This window comes from Podarcis raffonei, chromosome 7, assembly GCF_027172205.1.
Source record: "Podarcis raffonei isolate rPodRaf1 chromosome 7, rPodRaf1.pri, whole genome shotgun sequence".
NCBI lineage: Eukaryota > Metazoa > Chordata > Lepidosauria > Squamata > Lacertidae > Podarcis > Podarcis raffonei.
The window spans coordinates 71,020,125-71,046,143 of NC_070608.1; the positions used below are offsets into that span (position 1 = coordinate 71,020,125).

Below are 26,019 nucleotides of genomic sequence, written 5' to 3' on the forward strand. Positions count from 1 at the left end.
TGCCAGAAGCAGCTTAGTCATGCTGGCCACATGACCCGGAAGCTGTACGCCGACTCCCTTGGCCAGTAAAGCGAGATGAGTGCCGCAACCCCAGAGTTGGCCACGACTGGACCTAATGATCAGGGGTCCCTTTACCTTTACCTTTACCTTTCAGGTTTAAAAACTGGGGGTGTCTTATACATGGGTAGTGGGTAGGGTAACTGGTGATTGGTTGCAGCCGCAAGCTGCAGATTGTCATTGGCAATATGTAGTGTGATTGGTGGCTGCAGCAAAGGTTTCTTTGTATTGGCTGTGGAAAATGGGTGAGTCAACAGCTGCTGAGGATTGGATGTCGCTGCAGCAGTTGTGCTTGCTGTTTACATCCACTATTGGCAATAGGGCAGATGCTTGTAGCAGACATCAGCGATTGCAACCGTCAGGTTAGTGATTAACTGTATTGGGCCATTTTCTGAAATAGGAGTCCCCCAAAATAGGGGGCGTCTTATTTAAGGGTGTGTGTTATACATAAAAAAGTATGGTACTTCTGCCTCCTGTATGTTTTTGCTGCGTCAGCAGCACTGAAGTGACCTCTCCAGGGCACAAGCCTGGGCAGTTTGTATCAAAGACCTAGCTGTCCAGAAAACAAGACCCCGCTCTTGGTCTCTCTGATTTGGAAACAAAACAATATATCTGGCATCAACTTGGCTGCAGGGGTTGCTGGAAGGAGGCATACAAGATGCAATCCAACTCTGGATTTGTGTAGGGCTTACTTCGTGGCTTCTGCTGCTCCCGAAGTTGTCCTGCAAGGCAACGGATAGATATTTTCCCTCAGGTTTTACTCCTGAAGCCTTTCCCATGAATGAGCATAGCTGCAAAGCAGTGGTGGTTTAAGGTCAGAGATTTGCTTCTCCTAGATGGGCTGCCTTCCCAGGTTAACAAGCCCCATCTGCCTCTCGTTTCCCTCCACAGCATGTGTAGAAACTGCCTTCTTGGCTGTTGGGCCCACTATTGGTCTCGTCTGCTCAGTGTACTGGACTCTGTCTTTGAGTGCAAGTGGTAGACAAATCCCTAACTCACCAAGGATTTAAGACTCATCAATTACCCTCATCTGGTTTAGCCAGCCAGTCAAAGCCATTTCCTGCAATGCCGACATGGTTGCATGATGTCAGGGACCGTGCTGAGGAGGGCGGACTGAGGAAGAATGGTGGGAGCCACCCCCTCGCCCTGATCCTGAATCATCCCAGGAACAGGAAGACAGTATAGATTTGGAAGAGTGGTTTGCAGAGGGGTATAGTTCAGAAGGGAAAAGCTGGGGAATAATGGATGGGGAACAGCTAGGAGAAGAAAGACTGGGAGAGAGGAGAGTAACAGATTCACTGTCTCTGGAAAGCATTAATCCACTCTCCCCAAGGTAAAGAAGAGCTGAGAAAGTGGCAGAACAGACAGCACAATGGGTACAAGCTCAGGTTACAAGACGTAGGAGTGACATAGATTTAATAGGGAGGGAGGGAGGGAGTTAACCTTCAATGGGAGCACTGCCATTTCTAGGTAGACATGCTCTTTTCTCTCTCACTGATTAAAGAATCTAACTGGTAAGACATTCCTTTCATTTGATCTTCTTACTGCCACGGGGGAGGAAGCTACTTCCCCAAAGCCTGAAAACATGATGACAGATTCTAGGAGACACAGGTAAGAGCTGAGTGCAGAGCAAGGACCAAAGGGGGATGAGCTACCCCAGAAGGAACATGGCGTGTTCCCCTACCAGATGTTCTGACCCTCCCCTAACACCCCATATACAGTGTTATTTTTATGGTGAGATGCTGGAACTCACCATGAATGTATCTTTCATGGTGCCCACCTGAGACGTGCTGGAGCTGAGTTTTGGCTGGGAAAAAAAGCCCTGCCCATATATACTCTGCGGATCAAACTTGATACGTAGCTGTCTGAAAATGCATGCCATACAAAATGCATAGCTATTAAACATGGCATGTTATGCACTGTCCTTGCCCCATGTAACAACTTACAACATAGGCTATCATCATGGTATCATGACATCCCAAACTTTCTCACCACCATCAGCCCATAATACGGCTCAGGGACAGAGCAAAGTCTGGAGAAATACAAGTTCTGCAGCAGTCACACATGTTTAGAAGAACACCTGGTTTCACTCTCAGTGAGCCTCCCTGACTACATTGCAAAATCAGCAAAAGTATTGAAGCTATTATGGTGGCATATTATTTGCCAGTCCAATGCAAATCAAGTAATGGGAAGCTTGCAAGAGCAAATACATAACTGCCTTTGCAAAACCTTCTTCAGATGGTGCTTATTTTTTTCCAGCGACTTGCTTGTCTAAGTAAGGCCTTCTGTTTCATCACCTTGAAGAGGAAAAAGAAACACTGTCAACAAGCAATTGTCACAAACATCTTTACAAATGCCTGGTACTTCTGATGTTGCTCTTTTACTGAGGATAGTTTTTGCAAGAAATGCTATGGCAAAACTGAAAGACAAGTGCAGTTCATTCTCAATAGTAAAGAGCAAAATGCTATTATGTGTTTATCCATCTATGTGTGTTGATCTGTGTCACTTTCACATACACTAAGTCCCTAAGTCTATTCCACTCTACACTCCTTTTCTATAGTTCTCTCTCTCTCTGTGTGTGTGTGTCTCTCTCTCTCTCTCATGAACATGCATACATATATACAGACAAACTCCAAAATGTGCATTTAAATACCTGTTTCAACACATGCTTTAAATAGATTCTCTCTTAAAACATGCATTTCCTCTTAAAATGCACATTTTAAAATGTTATTGATGGGTTTTTTTTAATAAAAACCCCAAACTGCACTGAAATGTTTGGGAACTGCACACCCTCCAAGTGTCATGCAGTTAAACAGAGGGCCAAATCCTGATTTCAGTTGCACTTTTTAGACCAAAGATGTTGGCAATGGAGCCAGAACAAGAGCATTTCAAACATTTCAGAAGTTTTATTTCCAAATATTTCCTTGGGCAGGTGGGATGAAGCAAAATCTACAGGAAAAATTGGACTTAATTGGAGGGGAAATAAATATATGTGTCATTTTGAGAAGGGAGCATGCTGTTTACCTAGCCAGGTGGCCAAAGGTTTTGCATTTCTTCTTGAACTTCAGAAAAGCCCTATGCTTGAGATGGATCCACAACTTCTTCCAGCTGTATTTCCTTATGAGAGTAAGTAATCCAAGTGCCAATATTAACACCCTGCTCCAAATAGGGGATTAAGATAGAGCAGAGGTACCCAAATTTATTTGGCCTACCTCCCCCTTTTTAGGGGGAAAAATTAATCAGCACCGCCTGAAGATCTACCTTTTTAAAGCAAACAAACAGAAAAATGCAGTGAAAACTTGCTTTATGTATCTATATTTCTACATATGTCCTACAACATAGTAAAGAAAGATTTTGCAAATAAGACAGCTTGAAGCTTGAAATTATAGAAAATTTATTAAAATAATTTCATACATATTGCCTGTTTATAATATTGTATTGTAAGCATGAATTTTCCTTCTGATGCAAGCTGGCCTTCCCCACTATGCACAACATGCTCGCCTGCCAACACTTGCTTGTTAAGACCTGTCAGCGGACTTGACCACTGATCAGTTATAACTTGCAGTTTGTGCATCTATTTGGAAAATAAGCACTATGACTTTAACTCTGTTACATTGGCAAGCGTCATTAAACAACAGATGCAACATGTACGAATGGTTCTTATTCAAAAAATTTCTTCTTTATGCTTCCACCACCACCACTGGATCGTTCCAGTGCCCCCCAGGGAAATTCTGAGAGCGATAGTGGCTGCCCCAAGGCCACCCAGTGACTTTTTGATAGTGGCAAGAATCCTTTCTCCCTGGCTCACAGTTCCAAGACCAGCTCCAAATTTGAGATACCTTTGGTGTCAGGATGCTGTCAGTGGCTCCCAGCTGGTTGCCCAGCAAAGTATAAAGACAAGGAAAAGCTTCTTACTATCCTTTTTCATTTCAATCTTTACAGAGAGAGGCTACAGAACCCAGCCTCTTGGGTAATACTGTTGTCTCCACCCCACTTCTCTCTCACTTCCTCATTCGTCATTCTCATCATCTCTTCTACAGCTGCCCTCTGTCTTTGAGCTCTTTGCTCTCCTACTTTTAAGGCTCACCGGGTTCTGAGAGATGGAGGTTCCTGGAATGCTTTCTAATGGCAACGTGTCAGCCAGATGTTGTTCTGACTCTCCCATGATTTCCCAACTTTCCCCCTCATCTGCCTCTGAGCTGCTACCTCCCACAAACCCCTGATGTAAATCTATACTGTCTTCTTCTTCCTACTCTCTGGAAGGATCAGGATGGGGAGGTGGTCTCCATCGTTCCTCCTCTGCCCAGTCCCTGACAATTAGTTTTCTTTAACAGTGGAAGCAGATTTTCAGATTATACACAGCTCTTCTTCAGACTTTGATTATGAGAGCAACAAATAAACATCCAGTAATCTAGATAGAAACAACTGGGTAGTCAGGTTGATGGTTACTTGGTTGCAGAAGTTTACTGGCCATTGCTGTTGGCATGGAGATAGTCTAGGTTGAATGCAAACAGGCCATTCTGATGTCATGTGTGATGTCACAAAGAGGATATGCTTTAAGTCTTTGTAAAGCCAGAAACAGTTAACAGTCAGACTGCATCTCAGCATTGTCAAGATGGATCTCCATAACAGGTATATTAACTTTTACTATTGGGGAAAAGTTTTAGATTGCCAGTTTGTAACCCATCAAGTTGAGGCTAATAAATATACATTCACAACCCTGTACCCATCAAATTATTGTCTTTATGTGTGACTTTGGGACTGATTCATACAACCACATTTCCTTTCTCCACTCTATAGTATCTTTTTATCTGTATTTGAAAAAACAACCAAGAAGTAGAAGATAAAGAACCAAGAATATGTGTCTTTGAGCTCTTTGCTCTCCTATTTTTAAGGCTCTCTGGGTCAGGATGGGGAGGTGGTCTCCACTATTCATCCTCAGCCCAGTCCCTGACACTTGGCAAAGTATCCTCTCCTGGGACTCTTCCTCTTTTGGTGGGCCCCAGCCTGTCTCCCTTGAGAAGCAACAGCACTGCAATCAAGCATGAGGTGGTACAGAACTGTGTTTTATTTTATTTTTTACTTCTCAGAACGATACTACATCAGAGGCAGTGTAGGAAATTAAAATGGTATCTCTAAACCACCCAGAATGGAGGCGGGCAGGGTTGGCAGCAGTGCAACAGTGGGGTCCCAGCTGAGGAACTAGGGTCACAGGTCATGGTGTTAACCACTATGCTGCAACAGCTTTACAAAAGGTATTTGGCCTATGAATAAGACCAAAGGCAATTCTAGTGTGGAGCGGTCAAATTAAGATATCTCGGGATCTTTATGGTTTTATATGTTGAACTTGGTGAGCATGAAAGCTGAATGCAGAACCTTTTCAAATATGTTATGTGGAAGAAAATAGAGTGTCTTTTTTTTATTAATGCTGTAGCTTTCTACATTTTTATTTACTGACCTCAGCAAGCAATCCCGTTTGAAACAGTTTCCAACTATGTTGTGCCTGGAAGACTTTATCAGTTAAAAGAATTATCTTTCAGAACTTCATCAGTGCAACTTGATTAGTATTGGAACCATCCTACGGAGCTATTTAAAATGTTTCATACACAGGAGTAAGTCATAAAAATGATGCCTTACTGATAACAGCTATTTGATTCCTTTGACAGTTTACAAATGAATGTGGATTTTCTCCTGTTTCAAATTAGCATTTGTGATGGATAAACACTATAGAGCACCGGGTGGTAAAATGCCTTTAAAAGCTCTCATTTTCCCTGGGAGGGAACCTGTGATCATATGACCAAATTAGAAACTGAGAGAGAGAGAAGAAATGTACATGAATTTACCAGGAAGGATTTTTATCACATCTTTCATGAAAATTAAAATGCTGGCACATATCAATAGAAGCCACAAGGCACAGAAAATAGACCAAGAGGTGATGCCCATGCCTTTAACCATGCTCCAAAACCATGTGAGCATCTCCTATGCAGCTGGGAGAACATTTAAATGACCCAAGCACATGGGCATTTGTTTTACGAGGTTCTTTCCCACTAATGAACTCCTCCTTCATTTCCTAATAATGCAACAGTACCTCTGGATTGGGGTGTTTAGCATGGCCCCCTCTATTGTGTGTTTCAAGCACTGCATCCTACACATGGCAGCTCTGTTTACACTGCAAAACTGAATGTGGGTGAGCAGTGATGCACAAAATCCTTGTTTCCAGAGCAGTCCCACTGACTTGGAAGGAGATTGAGAAGTTAATGGAAGCTTTAGCCTTTAAGGACCAGGGAATTTAATGTGCCCTTGAAAAAGTTGTTTGGACATTTAGAATTTAACTTTCTGAAAGGAGAGAAAGGAGAGGCAAAGGTCCGTTAGCTTTAAATCAATGTCAAATAATATGATAGAAACAGACAAAGTAGTGACTCTCTTAAACCTTCTGCCCTTGCACTCCAAATCTGCTCCCAGAAGCTATAATTTTACCAGATGGGCCAACAACAGATACTAACAGCTTCAAGGCCTAACTTGAAAGGACTGGACTTTTAAGTATTTGGACTAGTTCAGCTCCAGGTTCATTGTCATGCTTGACACCGTTGCCCTTTCCCTCAGATTTCATGAAAACAGTCAAAGGATATTTTATTTCAGCTTGTTTTATCCCCACAACAACAAACTATTGAGTGGTACAAATGCTACAGGTTACTCTTTCAGAAAAATATACTTCTTGCTGTAGGTACTTCATTTGCCAAGAAAGCAAAAAGGAGAGAGAGAGAGAGAGAGAGATTTCCATATGTCCTGTTCTAGGTTCCACTCACATGGCAGCTTTCACCACTTCCTGATCCTTATTTTCATGTAAATATTCATTACATTTTATATCCTAAACCTTCTCCAAGGAGCCTCAGGTGGATATGAATGAAGTTATTTACATTTTCTCCTCGTAATAGCCCTGCAAGGTTGGTTAGGCTGAGCTAGGTTATCAGCACTGTGTGGTGCTCTCTGAAAGGGAAAAGGACCTAGATTTCCCTCAGCACTGGGACAACTTCACAGTTTCTTGACCTGGGGAAATTTAGAATTGGAAAACATGAGAAGCTGGGCCATAAACAAAAGGTAGTATCGGATAGCACGAGTCTGTGCAGATATCTCCCCCGTGACTGGACTGCGCAATCTGCATGTCCCTCAGCAACCCCAAAATTCTGTGAGGAGGGCAGGGGGTTGGCATAGGTTGTGTGAAAGTAGCTTGCAAGACGTAATGTACTGAATCAGAGAATGCTTCCCATTCCAAATAGTGTGGGCACACCTTTTGCTGTTTATGCGGCTAAAAGACCTGTGAGGAGAATGACGCATGAAACAGCATGCCCTCATAAAGGCAACATCCGTTACAAACCCAGATAAACTACTTACTAACTCCTGATTGGAAATTTAATCCTAATCGACCGTTATGCTTTTCTTTAGAGAAATCCTCCCCATCCACCCCGGCCCCTGACAGAATGAAATGCCAATATTCTATGCCTCTGGTGTTATTTCACAGTCAATGTAAGCTTACCCATCCATTAATAACTTTATACTTGGATAGATCTGAAAGCAAGAGTGGAATGTAAGACGGTCCAATTGTTGTTATCAGGGATGGCTCCTGCTGTTCTTGCCTTCAATCTCTGCTGGAGTTTTATATATATATATATATATTAGAAGCGTCTTTCAGGTGGGCCACAAGGATTCAACCCATAGAGTGGATGTCTAGAGCAATTCCTACTCTTACAGCTCCTCCACTTGATGAAATTTGTCAGACTCCCCAAAGTGTGCACATGTGCAGTATATTACACATTTATTTATTTTTATTGTTTTCATTTAACATGTTATCCTGCTTAATAACATGTCCCTGTTTACTAAGGACAGTCTTTCTTTGCCCCCCCCCCATTTTTTGCTTCCTGAGGATGCATTTCTAAAATGATTTCGGTGAACATGTGCTAGAGATGGTTGAGCTTCAAATCCTTCCTGGGTCTCTGTAACAATAAAAATATCTGAAAGGGGTTGGAGGGCTAGATACATCTTGGCACCTGGCTATTAAATGACAGTGGGACGTGGGTGGTGCTGTGGTCTAAACCACTGAGCCTCTTGGGCTTGCTGATCAGAAGGTCAGTGGTTCGAATCCGCGCGATGGGGTGAGCTCTCATTGGTCCTGCCAACCAGGCAGTTCAAGAGCACGCCAGTGCAAGTAGATAAATAGGTACCACTGCGGCGGGAAGGTAAACAGCATTTCTGTGCGCTCTGGTTTCCCTCATGGTGTTCCATTGTGCCAGAAGCGGTTTAGTCATGCTGGCCACATGACCCGGAAAGCTGTCTGTTGACAAACGTTGGCTCCCTTGGCCTGAAAACGAGAAAGTTCTGAATTTAGCAGCCACAGTGATGGGAGGAGAGCTCAGCTCTGGTTGTTATTTCTCTCCATGATGGTCTTATCCTGGTTTTCCATCTGTGGAACGAAACTCACTTCACGCTACAGATGGCATTTTCGATAACAAAGAGGAGATCTGTTACCACCACCACAAGCCAACACCAATTTTGAATCCAAGAGGAAAAGGAAAATTTGCTGCCATTCAGCCAACTATACTTGCCTATTAACATGCAATGTGGTTAACAAGGGAAACTTCCCAATAAGTACTCTGAAAAGTGAATGGCAGTATAAAGTCAAATGCATCCCCTTACCAAGAACTTCTAAACACACACACACACACACACAGAGAGAGAGAGAGAGAGAGAGAGAGAGAGAGAGAGAGTGTGTCATATGTGTTTGGTTATATTAAGCGGAAGAGAACTGCAGCCTCCTCTGAGAAATTGAGAAGCATCCATAGCAAAATCATCTAAGGGCAATGGTAGGTGTATTTCTCTTCCAAGTGATTTCCCTCCCTGAGTGTATCTCTCAAATTCCTCCCATATAAGTCAACATGGCTATTTATTCACATGGGGGGGGGGGAATAAGCACAACACTTTGAGGCAACGGTCCATAGAGAGGTAAGCTGCACACTGTCTAAGGCTTTGCTGCAATATAAAAATTCTTCCCAACATATATTTGGTCATTTCCTCAATACAGTGGTACCCCGGGTTAAGAACTTAATTCGTTCTGGAGGTCCGTTCTTAACCTGAAACTGTTCTTAACCCGAGGTACCGTTTTAGCTAATGGGGTCTCCCATTGCTGCCGCGCCACCGCTGTGCGATTTCTGTTCTCATCCTTAAGCAAAGTTCTTTACCTGAGGTACTATTTCTGGGTTAGTGGAGTCTGTAACCTGAAGCGTCTGTAACCCAAGGTACCACTGTATTATATAAAACACAAAGTCTACTGCACAGCAATAATGCAGGCTGAGAAGTTTGCCTTTAGAACAGGACTGCCAACTTGACCCTGTGACCATGGGTGCCCGGCCCCTTCTTGGGGAATTTTGTGGGTGCTCAGACACCCATAGCCCCATGGAGTTGGCACCTATGCCTCAGAACTATTCAGTCCAGCAAGGGAGACGCACACATCGAAGCAGATTTCTATGAACGGAACAGCTAAAGATATTTATCTCAATATGGACAGCCATGTGCTTCATGGATGAGTTCAGACATTGAGATGAACCCTTCCAAGACCAAGATTATTACTTTATTGCTAATATCTATCAACACAGATCTAATCAAGTTAAAACAGCTGTTTTGCAATATATTTAGATATAAATCACTTCTATCACCCTGACTGGTAAGAATCCTTAGCTCCACAATCTTTTAGAAATTTATGAAAATAATGAATGTTGCTATCTGCGTAAGAATCCCCAGGTGCATAATTGTTTAGAAACTTGGAAATAATGAATGTGATCAGTTTAATAAGGGGAAATCCAATGGCAAGGTCCACTGGGATGAGCAGATTAGGATGCAGCAGATTTCTGGCATAGTTGTCTAATTCCTGGTTCAGTCAAAGCTACATTTGCTGAACCCAGTTTAGCTGGGTCAAGGACAGCGCAAGTCCAAAGAAAGAGCATTATGGAGGTGAGACCAGAGAAGAGGGATTTAAGATGGATCATAAACTCATCTAGCTCAGTCATGTGACCTGGCAATAAAACGTAGAATGTTATTGTAAACACTATTGCCATGTTCAGGCAGAGCAGCAGCAGTCCTAAAGCTGAACAGGGTTTGGATCTGCCGTAACTTTATGTTGGGTTAATTTACACCCGCTTGCTTTACACCAGCTCCTCGTGCAGAGGATTGCTCCCTAAGCAGACGTCTAACCTGGTAATGGGAAAATGAATGGTGCCATAACTCCAAATGTCACCACCGTATGACCACTTTGCCCACTGTTAAGGACTCTTGCCTGTTGTGGGCCCTTCATTGCTTCCTTAATAACATTCATCCTCATTTGCCAGAAAATGTTCACCTTGAGTCAATTTAAAGTGAACTCTCTCTGTGTGTTAATCTCTCCTCAGGTAAACATCAGAGGGATTTTGAGGAGAGTCAAGAGTTTTGATAAAATTGATCACTTTCCTTACAGGGTTTCCCCAGCTATCGAAACATGAGAGCCTTTTGTCCTTTCTTCATCCTTTGAGGTAGAATTATGTGCATTAAGATGGCTCTGGAAATGGCAATTTCCTTTCATTTGCTGCAGTTGTAGAAATATGACCCTGTACAAAACATTACCCGGGGCTGGCCTTGAGAGAAGTAAAATGCTATTCTCTGGGACTCGTTTTAGTTTAATGTAGTTTGCCATTTTACTCTCTCCTAAAGTTCATATGAAATAAAATATGGCCATCTTTTCTGGAGCCTGAAATCTGAGCTTTTTTCAGATTTGGTTAAAAAACTGAATGGCCCTATTTATTTTATTTTTATTTTGTGGAGTGGGGTCTGATTAGGACTAGAAAAACTGTTCCTTGTTATATTAGGGGTATTGTAAAGAACAACAAGATAGACTCATAGAGTCATAGAACTATAGAGTTGGAAGGAAAATGCATATAACTTAAGAAGAGTGAGGAAATCACCAAGCAGTCTCTGAAGGTGCTCTTTATATAGTTTACTAAGGCTTAAATTATGAAACCACTTACCAACACATGGCTCCCTTGGAGCCAGCCAACTAAAAAAAGAAAGTAGTTAATTTGCAGCCTGCTTTCCAGTCAGTTCTGCTTCATCAAACCCTGACAAATACAGAGCTGCAGCAGTATCACTAAAACTCCTTATTTGCCATGCAGAATGCAAGTTATTGCTTGGTGTGCAACAAAATAATTCATTGGGTTCAGCTTTTGGCTCCAGCAGTCTTTGAATTGCTGAATATAAAGTTTGAAAGCTTCATAACCAGAGTTGGATGAGAAGGTAACAATAAGGAGTTTCGACAGCTTGACTTCACACAGAGTGTTTGTTTCCTACATTGGCTTCTCACATACCACGGAACACCGCTTCAGAGCCCAGGTTGTAGCAATGGGCTGAGGTGGGATTTCAGGGCAGGATTAAACAGAGGATAAGGTTTCATGCATGGGCACATGCACACATGTTGTCACCAAATGAGTTCATGACCATAAGGTTATTTAAGCTAGCATCTCCTGCCTTCTGACCACTTCGTGTTTCTGGCAACAAAATAAAGGCAATGCGTTTTGAGTCACACAGAGGGACAGATTTGTGTGTAGCCTGGATACCTGCAATAACAATGTCAAGTTATTATGGGTCACAGTGTACATTAGGACAGTTGTTGTGGGAATCAGAATCAGAAAAGAAGAATGGAGGACTCATCTTCATTGAAAGTTTTGATGAACCATCTCCATGAGGGACCTTTGTACCCCCTTGTGCATTATGGGAATGGATTCATTCATGACAAAGTGTCAGTTGGAAGCAGGCTTCTTGCAACATGTTACTGGTCATAGAATAGGTAAAGGTAAGGGACCCCTGTATGGTTAAGTCCAGTCAAAGGAGACTATGGGGTTGCAGCGCTCATCTCACTTTCAGGCTGAGGGAGCCAGTGTTTGTCCACAGACAGCTTTCTGGGTCATGTGGCCAGCATGACTAAACCGCTTCTGGCACAACAAAACACCGTGGCAGAAACCAGAGTGCACGGAAATGCTGTTTACCTTCCCACTGGAGCGGTACCTATTTATCTACTTGCACTGGCATGCTTTCGAACTGCTAGGCTGGCAGGAGCTGCAACAGAGCAACAGGAGCTCACCCCGTCACAGGGATTCAAACCGCTGACCTTCTGATCAGCAAGCCCAAGAGGCTCAGTGGTTGAGACCACAGTGCCACCCACATCCTGGTTATAGCATACACAGGGATGCCTCCACAGCCAGGCTGATAAATAAGTTTCCCAATTTCCCTACTGTCCTCTTGTGGACTGGTGTATGAAACACTGTGGAAGTATCAATCAGGACAGCAATAGCAGAACACAAATAAAAGAAGGCATTGCACAATAATTGCATGTACTCTGCAGGAAGGGGGAGAAATCAATTTGTATTAATATGCCATCATCTCGTCCGTGGTGTGAAGCCTCATTAAACAAGAGTGCCACAAGTAGAACTAGTGACACCCTAGAGCCTGTTACAGTATATATGCAACTCCCCATGCCTTGTGGTAATTTTGCCTTGGAAAGCAATAGCACAGCAAAGGGAAATATATGCCTGACTCTGAAACTAACTAGGCTGTGTCTCCTCCAAGTTTTTCCCAAAAAACCTGTGGCATTTGCATCACATTGTATGCTGGTCGTCCAGGCTGATTCATTTCACTTTTAATTTGTATGCTACCTTTCTATATAACTATACACAAGCTGAAGAAAAAACAAAATAGACCACAAACGTAATAACAATCTGATCCAATACAAAAAAAAAAAAAAGTCACAAGTTGTCAAGGCTTCAGGAAATCCTATCCCTCACACGGTGGGATGCCAAGAAGCAGAAAAACACGAAGTTCTTACCAAGTGTCAAGCTTGGAGATTCCTCCCCTCCCTTTGGTAACTTCACAGATAATTAATGAGCAGTTGATAGATTTATAGGCCTGTTATTACAGCTTCATGTTGCGATCACAAATACACAGCTCTCTGCAAGGAGGGCAGCTGGCCAGTCTAATCCTCATTCTAACTTCTGCAGAAAGAAAGGCGCCAACGGGGAGTTCCTCCCTCCCTCTGCCTCCTTTGTTCTCTGATACGTTCAGACCTCTGGGTCGAGGGAGAGGCGGGGTCCCCCATACTCTCAATTGATGTCTCTTCTAGCTGTCCCCTCCTTTGTGGTTCTCCCATCATTATCTCATAGCTGGGTAACTCCCCTCTAAGCTTTTCAGCTTCTGTGTCTGCCTCCCTATCTGCTTCTGAAGAGGCTGGAGGAGGGGTGGTATTCTGAGAGAGGCTGATCTGCCTGCAACTGCACTCCCCAATCTTCAGATCCAGACCATTCCCTGACACCAAGTAGTTTATTCAATATTCACAGAGAGAGACACGAAGAAATGCAGTCTCTCTTGGATAATGGTGTTGCTCCAAGTAAAGTCCCACCCCCTCAGTCCCTCCTTTCTACATCATACCTGTGCCAGCAGATCTGTGATTTCTGCCTCTGAGCTTTCTGTTCTACTACTCTCAAGGCATGCCCAAGTGGGTTGGGAATGCTTTCAAGAGACACTGAGTGTGTTAGCTGTCTCTCCCCTGGTGCTTCTTCTTCCTGCTGCTCTCCCAATATTCCCCAGCTGCTCCCCTCTGCTGCCTCTAAACTATGACCTTCTGCAAACCACTGTTCTAAATCTATACTGTCTCCCTCTTCTCAGGAAGGTGCAGGAAGAGGGGGGTGGGTTCCCACCATTCCTCCTCAGTCCAGCCCCTGACACAAGAACTTTAAAACAAACAGCTTATATATAATATATATAATATAATATAATATAATATAATATAATATAATATAATATATTAAACAGTTTACACTCCTAGGGCTTGCCGATCAGAAGCTCGGCGGTTCGAATCCATGCGACGGGGTGAGCTCCCATTGCTTGGTCCCTGCTTCTGCCAGCCTAGCAGTTCGAAAGCACCAAGTGCAAGTAGATAAATAGGTACCGCTCCAGCGGGATGGTAAACGGCATTTCCATGTGCTGTTCTAGTTCACCAGAAGCGGCTTAGTTATGCTGGCCACATGACCCAGAAGCTGTACTCCGGCTCCCTTGGCCAATAAAGCGAGATGAGCACCACAGCCCCAGGGTCATCCATGACTGGACCTAATGGTCAGGGGTCCCTTTACCTTTACTTCATCAATAAAAATCACAACTCATAAAATACCCCAAAACATACAAAACCATGTAAAAGGATCAAATTGAGAAACAAGGAGACACAACTTATAAAATTATTATTTTTAAATATCCCTTAACTCTTCTTCTCTCTTCTGCTGTTCTCAAAGTCATGGTCTGGGAAAGTCTCCTAGGGCTGGAGAGTGGGGCAAGGCAGGTGGAAAAAGTCATTGCCAGATGGACAGCAGAAAGTCTCTCTCCCTTATTCTCTTTTTACTATTTCAGAAGTACAGTGTTTAGAACATATGTGAGCTTGACCTAGAGAGCTAAACTGTGAAATACTGTATGGGTGACTTCGAGGCTCACTAATTTGTTTGAGTGACTTGGGTAGACACTGGAAATTAAGGTTTGCACAATTAAAATGGATTAAAAGGACTCTGTCAACCTAGCACAACAAATCCACTTTCTGAGGTTAGAAAAGGGATGAGGAAACACATGGACAAGTGTGAAATGAAGGACTGACTAGTGGGAAGGTCTATAAATACCGCACAAGCAAATCAAGATGAATGCCGATTGTCATGTAACTGCCGCACAAACAGATCAGAACAAATTCTCAATAAAGACCGAATACACTCTAACCTCCACATGAACTTTGTGCAAATCACGATGAATGCTGAATAAATAGGTCATCTGGAGAAGTCCTAAATCTGTTATCGCATAATCAATGCAGCTGTAAATACGGCTATAACAGTGTTAAACAGAACTAGTTGTGAGCCAAAGTATGTATGTGTGTCGTTAAGTCGTTAAGCCTACATCAGAATTGGAAGAAGACCGCTGTCCCCCGTATGATTTGGGGGGGTGGGAATCACTGCAAAATGGCTGAGATACAGCCCACATCATCAGTACTGGAAGCATTTATATCACTCTAACAACTTTAATATGTCCTCAGGATTGAGGGCAGTACATTATCCCTGATAGGCTGGGAACACTAGAAAAAGTAATGAATTAGAGCAAGCATCCCCAAACTCGGCCCTCCAGATGTTTTGGGACTACCATTCCCATCATCCCTGACCACTGGTCCTGTTAGCTAGGGCTGATGGGAGTTGTAACCCAAAACATCTGGAGGGCTGAGTTTGGGGATGCCTGAATTAGAGGGACAACGTGATAAAAGCAACCATACATGTGGGAGCAGGAGCACATTGGCTACTAATAACCACAGGATAGGATTGAGGGAATTTTCCTCAAGGACCGCCTCTTTCCATATGAACTTACTCATATCCTGAAATTATCTTCTGAGGCCCTTCTTCGTGTGCCTTCTTCGTGAGAGGTCTGGAGCAACACAGGAATGGGCGTTTCTGTAGTGGCTCCCCGTATATGGAATGTTTTCCCCAGGGAAGTTCAGCTGGCGCCTTCATTATACACCTTTAGGCACCAGGCAAAAAGGCTCCTCTTAACCAGGCCTTTGGCTGATTAACATTAAATGCCCTTTTAAAAATGTGATGAGTGGTTATTGGGTTGTTCTTGTTTTTATTTTGTGTTTTCATATTAAGAGTTTATCCAGTGAACTGCCCTGAGGCCTGCGGGTATAGAGTGCTATACAAATTTAATAAATAATAATAATGATAAATAATATCCAGGAGTGTTTTCCTTTCCCAATAATGAATACATTTGAGGCAAAAATCAAAGCAGCTCAGCACAACTGCTGTAAATGCAGACAGTTCAGTATTTATTTCATTTACACCAGTCCATCTACCGGAACAAAAATAGCACTGGTGATGTTTTTAAAAATCAGTGTTTTATTTCAAGTAAAGCTGGCAAGATAAATGTATAAATTAAAGAAAAGGTTCCTGGATGACTGCTCAAACAAAACCAGGGTAGTGATACTTCCTCCTGAAAAACAAAGCTCAGTAAAATATGCTGAATGCTTGGCAGTACAATCACATACTTTAATTCAGGTATTTGTATTTCTAAAGTGAAAGCTGGGGGGGGGGAGAAATCTCACATCTGGTAGAAAGCAAAGGTATTGTCATATTACTATGATCGATTTTATGTTGAATGATTTTACTGCTACTGGAGGATAGAGATGGCTTGCATGACTAGGATCTCAGTGAAAATGAATGTTCAGATCATGGCATATTTAGAAATTCATACCTTGGATTGCAGGTGGTGCGTGCTCTGTGCACTGACAATGCCACTGTTCTCCTTGATAGATGGGCACTGCTAAACCCAAAGCATCACAACTGCAACCCATCTTTTATCTTTGGGTGGAGTTTGAAAAGTGAGCTTAGAGATCACACATGCTCATTGAAGGAAGAACAGAAGGGAATTAGAAGGAATTAGGGTGGAGTGAGCGCAGCTTTTCCTTGTAATGGTGTGGACATGACTACCTGACTTCCCCCAATATGGTCTTCTTTCATGAGAGCTGGCAGGGGTTAGGAAGTTCAAGGTGTTGTGTAGGTAGGTAGGTAGGTAGGTAGATGATAGATGATAGATAGATAGATAGATGATAGATAGACAGACACATAGATAGACAGATGATAGATAGATGATGATAGATAGATGACAGATGATAGATAGATGATAGATAAATGATAGATGATAGATAGATGATAGATAGATAGATAGATAGATAGATAGATAGATAGATAGACAGACAGACAGACAGATAGATAATTTTTGATGATATGCAATGTCCAGACTCTTTATATTGAAAATAACTTTACGTTCATAAACATAACTGAGAAGAACATACCTACAATCTCACACTGATTCACTAGACAGCACAGGTTTCTCCATATTAACTTTTAGGGATCTTCCTCTGTCTGCTTCACCCCAGACAGACCCAACCGACACTGGTCTCAGCAGCATCCAGAGAAACAGAAAAACGGTTAAAAACAACAGTTACTTGACTAACAGTCACAACAGAATGGAAAACCTCTCTCATGTGACTCACAGTCAGCCAATCACATGAGAGAGCTACTGCAAAAGGGGGGGGGGAACCATGCTAAACATACACAGCAATTCAGCATAAGCAAATATCCCCATTTCAGGAAATCAAACCATTATCTTTAACACAGGGCCATCAGAGACACTGCATACTTTTAATGAGTGGAACAGATCCTTATAACAATCTTGTAAAGTGTATATTTATCCAGTTGAAACACACATTCAAAATGCAGGTGGTGGGGTCATTATGTTTGAATGTTCCTCCACGTGGGGTGGCAGGACTGCTTACACCCAAAGTATAAGTTTTATGGAGCAAGAGCTAGGCTAAAGCTGATCTGGCTGTTGTTGTTTTCCCCACCTAGCCCTTCATGGGGTTTTTGATGGAAGTAGTAGTGGTCTGTGTGGTGAGATGGCATTATGGAGCCACATTCTGAACACCAGCATTCCTGCAACCTACCTGGATGGGGCTGGGATGGGACAGGGTGGTGGCAAGGTCAGGACTGCACAGGCACACCAACAAAATTAATCCAGTGTTCCCGTCAATGCATCCACACAGCTGCAGTCTGGCTGCTGCCCTCCCTCATGCCAGCCCCACAGCTAAGCTGCAGCGAGGTCAGTCTTGGGAGGGCAACTCCATGACTCCTGCCTACCACATGGGCTGCTACTGGATGTAAACATTAAAGTTAAAAGGATTTTAAATGCGCAACCCCCACTTGCATTCTGAATTTGAGCAGTCCAGGAAGAGCTAAACCAATTGGCAGTGCTATTGGTTTTAATGTATCTTGTGTCATGTACTGCTTAGCATTCTTTCTGACTGTCTCTTAAAAAGCCATATTGAATTTTCTGCAAAGGGGCACTCCAGTCTGACCCTCCTGTCAAAAGTGGTCCATGGAAAGTGGGCCAGTCCTGGATGGTAAACAGAGCACGTCAGGATAGGAAAAAAGTTGGCTGATGGTGAAAACATGGAGACTGTGTGTGGTCACAGTCCTGATATGGAATTTGGAAAGAGGGAGTAGATGTTCAAATAAGACTCTGTTGCGTGGACAGGTGGAGTCCCCCAAACCCTGGGTGGCCCCTGTGTGGAATAACGGCTCAAGACAATGTGCTATGGGATTAAAATTGGCCACAACTTTATTATGTTTCAGATGTGGGTAGACCTTGGCTCAGGCATTGGGCGTTTATCCCTTCCAGTTCCCCGCCAGGGATCTAGGGAACATCAGGGTTATCCAGAGTGTGGAGGGGGGGTGGGCTGGCTCTGGAGAACATATGTTCAAGCAGAGAGAGCCCACCCCCAGTACGCCGCCATCGCAGGGGAGAGCAATGACAACCTCTAGGCGTATGGCCAAAGCCTCCCCTCAAAACAACCCCTTCAGCGGGGAACCCTGGGATCGCCACAGCAAAGAGAAAGTGGGTGTGGGTCACTGCTACACGCCCACCCCCATTTAGGGAAGATAGACTAAGGATTCTGCCCAAGGCCTGATACCGCCAAAGTTGTGACGTTTTGCTACGGGAAATGCAAACCTGCCAATGCAGGAGAATTCCTTTCCGGCCCTTCAACAGCAACCTTGATGTAGCAGCGCCTGTGTACCTGTGGAGAAAAGGTTAACCTACAAAAGAAGTCTTAACTGAGGGTGGGTAGGGTGGGAGAAGCTCTGGAGCCAACTGACGAGGTAAGATCCTCCCCCTATTGTGTGAGCAGGTAGTCCCTCCCTCTACCTGGCCTGATCACCTTGGCAATGCCTCCCCAGGCGGGACTGGGCAACTGGATGAGGTAGACGGAGACCTCCAGGTATCCCACCTGGGGAAGGCGAAGCCAAGCCTGTGCTGATGGTGCTGCATGGGGTCCAGGGGGCTGTGCGCAACCACACAAAGGCGCCCCCCATTTAATGTGGGGAGTGGTCATTGTGTGCTCTGCTAGTTTTGGGTGGCACCTTGCACAAGGGTTGTCACTTACTGCAGAAATAAGGAATGCTTTTCAGCCTGAAGGTCACATTTCCTCACTGAGGAGGGGGAAGACATTCAAATGGTGGACAGGGATAGAGCAGAGATTGGGTGGAGACTGAGTTTACTATCAGAGAACGGGTGTTTAATGCTCACATGGAGGTGACACCTGCATTGCAGGGAGTTGCACTAGATGATCCTCAGCGTCTCTTCCACCACTACAATTCTATCATTATAAAGCAGTTTACTTTTCAACCACACAAATGTCAGGGGTTCTAGGCATGCAGTGCGTTATCCAGGCAAGCAGGAGTTGGGTGGTTCAAGAACCTACACCGGCCAGGCAAAAGGAGTCGAGGAGGGTGCAGAACAAAGTCAGTGAGGTCTGGGAAAAGGGGAGGCCCGGGGAGGGTACTTGAAGAGGGTTGGATAAAGTGGCTTGGATGGCTGAATTTGAATCTCCAACCCCCAGCCAGATCCGCTCACCGCAATTTTTACCGTGAACATTCCAATCCGTAAATCGCACCCGCTCATTACAATTCTACAGAAATGGGTCTCGGATTGAAAGCAAAACATTTGACTAATTCTGCCTGCCCAAGGGGGCTTTGAATTTGTGGCGCTCAAACAGCAGCTTCCACTATCAGATAACAAAGCCACTTTCCAAATTGAGGGGGAGTTTCGAAAACCCTCAGGTACACCTAAAGTAGCTCTTTGGATCCTGACCTAGATTTCATTTTAGGTTTTTAACTTAGCAAAAGCAAGTTGATAGCTTCCCACTTCCCAGAAGGCAATAGGTTTCAGAAATACTGTTGTGGGGCGGGAGCGTTATATTACAATTGCCATCATATTGTTTAAATGCTGCTGCCTTATCTTCTATATCCTTTTGTGTCCTTTATCAATTTGTTCGAGCTGCTTTGCATGTGTGACCAAAATCTTACTTTTGTAATTTTTCCCTGCAACAGTGAGGCAAAAGATAACTATTGCTGACCTCAATTGCAGACAAGATTTGTAGAGACTTATTCATATGTGCTGAAAGATTTGGTCTGTAATAACAATGCATATATTTATAGAGTGTTTCTTTCTTTTCCCCATTTCTTTTTTTTAAAAAACATCCCTGAAGCTGCACACTGACCAAGATATGGGAGATGGAAATTTAAAATACATATTAACAGGAGAAGGGGCTGGCAGTCTATTTGTTATAGATGAAAATACAGGAGATATTCATGCAGCAAAAAAGCTGGACAGAGAAGAAAAGTCCCTGTATGTGCTACGTGCCAAGGCTATAGACCGAAAGACTGGAAGACAAGTGGAGCCTGAATCGGAATTTATCATTAAAATCCATGATATCAATGACAATGAACCTAAATTTACCAAGGACATTTACACGGCCAGTGTTCCTGAGAAGTCCAGCGTTGGTAAGTATAATTTATTACCATACTGAAATTTTTTTTTAAAAAAAGAAAGAAAAAGATAGAAGGTTAAGCCACTTCACAACAATACTCTAGAGCTTATTTGTGGTTTTTAAGTAGGCATAAAAGCATCTGTAAATATCAGTTCACCAGCTCCTGTCTGCCATCAATATCTGTCTTTTTCCACCCCATAGGTTACCATATGGCTTCCATGAAGCTAGCAGCAGTCAAATGGAAACGTCTAATATGCTGTGTGATCGTAACTATTATTGCCATCCAGTAATAAACCACTGAAAACAATGCTTAACAGGCTCATCTGTGTGCATGATCAGCAATGGCAATTTGTTTGACACCTTTGTACTTTTGCATCCAAAGTTGTGGAATGACAAATTGTTGATTTTTCCCGTCCTTCTAGGTAAAAGAATTGGAAATAGTCTAACCTCTTGCATAATCTAGACTCATGTAGCAATTCGGTGTCCTTCTTGAGGACAGTGTGTGAGATGTGTGTCTCAAATGGTGGTAGCAATATAAGACTGTGCACTCATTCTGTCTGGAAACATAAACAAGCTGGGCTTGTAGAATTCATTACTTCCAAGAAACCGTGTGCACCAAGAGGCTCATGCACTCCCTCCTCTCCATATGCTTTTCAGTGATATCGCACAAATTCCCTTCTCTCTTCCATGGTTTGCTCTATCCATGGTGTTGTGTTACGTCCACATTGGTATTATGTATTGATAACAGTAGGCAGCATCATTGCCCTTCTAACTGTACTTTGTAACCATGGTTCTAAGTGAGTTGACAAACTATGGTTAGAAAGGTGATCTTCATTACAGTTAACCATGGCTACCAACCAACACATGTGCAAGAGTATACAATGGTTAAAGGCAGACTACGGAAGGGAAAGGAGGTATTCACACAGGTCAGTGGGGAGGGGGGAGTAAATGGAGGGAGTACACAATACATTGCCAGAATATGTCAATTGGAGAGGATTAGTCCCTTGTCATGGTCAGATCACTTCCTGTTGAGATTTATGCTTTCAGCTACTTTTGCCCTCTTCAAATGTGGGGTACCTATAAGGATGTTCTGAGGCTGATGGATCCAATGGGTTTCCAGATGGCTCTGGGGGATATTTTGGTTGCTATGACTGGAGCTCCTATGGAAGCCCTTTCCAACCTCTGGAACATCCCAATAGCTCAGATTGTTAACATGAGCACCCCTGAGTGCCCCCACTTGCACTCCACTGGGAACGTGTGTCTGATGTTACCGCAGATGAATCTCAAGGGGCATGCCTTGGCCTCGGCCCAGTATACCTAAAGGAGCGTCTCCACCACCGTTGTTCAGCCCAGATGCTGAAGTCCAGCTTTGAGGGCCTTCTGGCAGTTCCCTCACTATGAGAAGTGAGGTTACAGGGAACCAGGCAGAGGGCCTTCTTGGTAGTGGCACCCGCCCTGTGGAATGCCCTCCCACCAGATGTCAAAGAAATAGACCATTATACCTCTGTGTGTGTGTGTGTGTGTGTGTGTTTAGAGGAGGTGTGGGCAGGGGTAGAATGGAGAAGATCGAGGGGAGGAGGATCAAAGCCCTGGCAGAGGGCAAAGCCGGCCGCAGAAACTCCCATGTTGTTCGGCACATACTGATTAAACACCTTCCATGGTGTTTAGGAGGGGGAACGGCATGAATGAATAGGGGAGGCAAAGAGGGAAAGGAACACAGTCGCCGCTCCTCACCTGCTTCGGTGCACAGGTTGAGGAGAATTAACAGGGACATGTTTCACTTGCCTCTATCCCGACAGAGGTCATCACTCAGGGTGACCAAAGCCGTTTCTGTGCCAAAACCAGGCCTAAACCCAGATTGAAATGAAACGAGAAAATCAGTTTCCTCCAAGAGTGCATGGATCTGGTTTGTGACCAGCCACTCAAGAACCTTGCCTAAGAAGGGCAGATTGGCGAGTGGCCGGGAGTTACTTAGATTTTCCAAATCCAGGAAGGGTTTCTTGAGCAACAGTTTTACCAGTGCCTCCTTCATGCTGGAAGGGAGCACTCCTTCTTGCAAGCAGGCATTAATCAGTTCCCTAGCCCAGCCAGCTATCCCCTCCTTACTAGTTTTTTATCAGCGAAGAGGGGTCCAGAGCACAAGTGGTGACCCTCACTGATCCAAGCCCCTTGTCTACACCCTCGAGTCTTACTAACTGAAACTCATTCAACACAACAGGACTATACAGTGCTCTGAAATAATAATAATAATAATAATAATAATAATAATAATAATAATAATAATAATACCCTGCCCATCTGGTTGGGTTTCACCAGCCACTTTGAGTGGCTCCCAACAGAAATAATAATAATAATAATAATAATAATAATAATAATAATAATGTGATAAAACATCAGATATTAAAAAATTCCCTAAACAGGGCTGTCTTCAGTTATCTTTTAAAAGTCAGATAGTTGTTTATTTACTTGACATCTGATGGGAGGGCGTTCCACAGGATGGGCGCTGCTACCGATAAATATTTGAATGAATAGTTGGGTCTCAAGCCCTGAATTATATTGTTAATGGTCAAGGTTCTACACACTACCTGGCATAGGTTCATACTGGTGATTTTTTTGGTATTGTACTGTAGAGGCAGCATAGCCGTGTACCAAAAGTATAGAGAAAAGCCAACCTCATAAGCATTTCATAAGCAATAGAAATGAGAAGCAAATATGCTACAGGTACCATTAGGCATGCAATTTTCAAGTAAATGTATAGAGTCATTTTTTTCCTCTTGGGTTTGACAGTTAGTCTACAGATGCATGAAGGCCTCGGTGCTTTACTTTATATTCACTTGCTAAGTACTGAAGTACTAAGTAGTCTGTGGACTTCAGCATCAGATCAACGAACACAAGGTGCAGCTGCTATATAGGGTGACATTAACTAGCATGGGGTGGTTCGATCATTAGGCAGATAGGCTTGAAGCTGCTTTATCTCCTTGCAGAGGATGCAATCCTATGTTAGAAGTGAGTAGTTGCAAAGTAGCTTTCTGACATTTTCGAGTAAGATCCGTTTGTATAACTCCTACTATTTCCATAAATGATATTTTTACTAGAAGCTTAAGTGAATTGCTGAAACAGGCACACAGCCTGAAAGGTAAATACAAATATATGTATATATTGCCATTTTTAGGGCAATTTCCTGTTTGCTTTGAGCCTTAATTCAACTCTCCGAATAATCATTCTAAAATTCAGTTTACATTACTAGACATCATGTGAGAGGAGTTTTTCAAAACTAAAATTAATCAAGAGTAATCTTAGGTCCACTATGAGTCAAGCTCAGCTCTCTGCCTTGGCCATCTTGTCAACTGAAAACAAAGTAGCGAAAGGAATTGATTTTGATGATGTGATTTCAAAATTTGCAGAGAACAAAGTTAGGGAAAAATGGTTTTAAGTGCTTATGCTCACAATGTTAAGTAAATAAACCAAAAAATAACACTTGCAACTGTAAGTATCTTATTTTTTCTTCTTTTAATAATTTCAATGGGGGGGGGGTGACAAGAAATTTTCCACACTGGGTACCACCTGACCTTGCTACGCCACTGCCCACAGGGCTGGGTGTCTGAAGTGTTACCACAGCCATGGAGGAACTATTCACAGGAAGACAATTTTGTACACCACCCTAATCTCTGAGCACTGTGAGATTCAAGGGGTTCCATGTGCTTACCCAGAATTTGGTTTCCTTGGAATGAGGGACAGCAGAGACTGTGGTGTCTTTATGATATATTGTTTATTTACACATATATACAACCTGAGTCTAAGATGGAGCGGCTCACAGCATTGACACTCCAGAAAGTCTTGCTTCTCCCATAGTCACAACCTTGGAATCAAGCAAAAATCAAGCATGGCTCTCTCCATAGGAGCCATCTCCTAGGCATCGATGGGTCTTTGGGCATGCCAATAAAATATTAGAGGGGGCTGAGCCACCGCCCCCAAGTTGATGGGCAATGTCATTCAAATGGCTTGTGTGCACTGCATCGTGTGATTGATTATGTGAGGCAGGGCTCACCTGCCCCTCCCCCCATGTTTTATTCAGGTTGGCACCCCTGACTCTCTCCCAAGATCTCCCTGCTTCTTGTAGCATCATCTCAGCTCGCAAACACACTGTCTTTCTCCCCACCTCCCAGGTAAGGGACGAGGTCCACACATTTATCCTTTGGCACAAAACAACCCACTTTGTTATATTAACAACCATACTTAGGGTCATTAACTCACCAAGAAACTTGCTTGAATAGTTCAAAAGTAGAATCCTCCACTAGATTTTAACCCATCAATTCTTCCCATCAATTAACAGATTATCATTTGCATTTTATTTCCCATAATTTTAACATCAAAACTAAGAGAGTTGCCACAGCTGACTAGTTTAAGCCGAGAGTGACCTTTAAATCAACACTAAAAAGTGTTTTTATCATACTTGTGCTCTGCAATTATTTGACAGATCCATTTTCCTACCGATTTTTATTGGAGTATCCCCCCCCCATCAACTATAATTCTCTAATCTCTGGACAAAAAGAAGAAGAAGAAACATTACAGGCTCAAAGTCCACACCTCAGCACTTTTCACTCATACCTAATGCTGACGCTGCAGTACAGTACTAAGGGATGTGTTCTGCACAGTTAGAGATGTCGTCCTTCAGATAAGACATTAAGTCAAGGTCCCTTCCCTTCAGCTCTGATATGGCTGCACAGGACAAAATGAAAAATCCCAGTGGCATTCTGTGAAATATGTCAAGAATTGGAGAAACTGCCATGAGAAGAATTCCCTTTCTGAATGTAACAAGTTTCTAATGTTGAAGTCTTTATGCATCTAGTGAGAATTAAATGGTGCAGTTCCCCAGCTAATCAATGGACAAATATGTGCAAATGTTTTCATATGGACACTCGTCAGTCTCAAGAGACTATGGAGGGCACCTCTGGGAATGAAGTCCAACTGCTGGAGAATCACAGTACCTGCGGCAGCTGCAGAGACCAGTAACTCATAACTGCTGCATCCTGCAACATTTTTGCTGCTTGGCAGGACTGAAGTGACCTCTCAAGGGGGAAAGCCTGGGCAGTGTGTATGGAGGTCCTGAGCTGCCCAAATTACAAGACCTGCCTCTTGGTCTCACTGATGTGGTCCAAAGGAAAACAGCACAAGTTTGGCTGCAGGAGTTGCTGAAAGGAGGCTCACAAGACACCATCCAATTGTCTTGGGGACTTTACTCCAGAGTTGTGTAGCGTTTGCTCTTTAGCCTTTCTTATCCTGAAGATGTCCTCAGGGGCATAGGAAGGGGGGCGGTCTGCCCCGGGTGCCACTCTGGGGCACGCACACTTCGTATGGGCACCGCTCGTGTGGCATCCGTACAGGCTGCTGCTCTCACGCACCATCTGTATGGGCTGCCTCTCGCACGGCAACTGTACGGGCTGCTGCGCATGCGCAGCCCATACAGACTACACATGTACGGCATCCTGTAC

At 43.5% G+C, this 26,019-nt stretch overlaps 1 protein-coding gene and 1 long non-coding RNA gene across 2 annotated transcripts in view; both read left to right on the forward strand.

Annotated features, from left to right (window-relative positions):
- The window catches only part of CDH9 (cadherin 9), a 133,127-nt gene that overhangs the window by 55,827 nt on the left and 51,281 nt on the right, over nucleotides 1-26,019 (forward strand). Inside the window, exon 3 of the mRNA XM_053397098.1 lies at nucleotides 20,246-20,540. Coding sequence (XP_053253073.1) covers nucleotides 20,246-20,540 — 295 coding nt within the window. The remainder of the gene's footprint in view (nucleotides 1-20,245; nucleotides 20,541-26,019) is intronic.
- On the forward strand, nucleotides 4,646-5,700 carry LOC128417885 (uncharacterized). The gene is made up of 2 exons (XR_008331593.1): nucleotides 4,646-4,689; nucleotides 5,521-5,700. It is a non-coding gene; the product is annotated as an uncharacterized LOC128417885 (long non-coding RNA).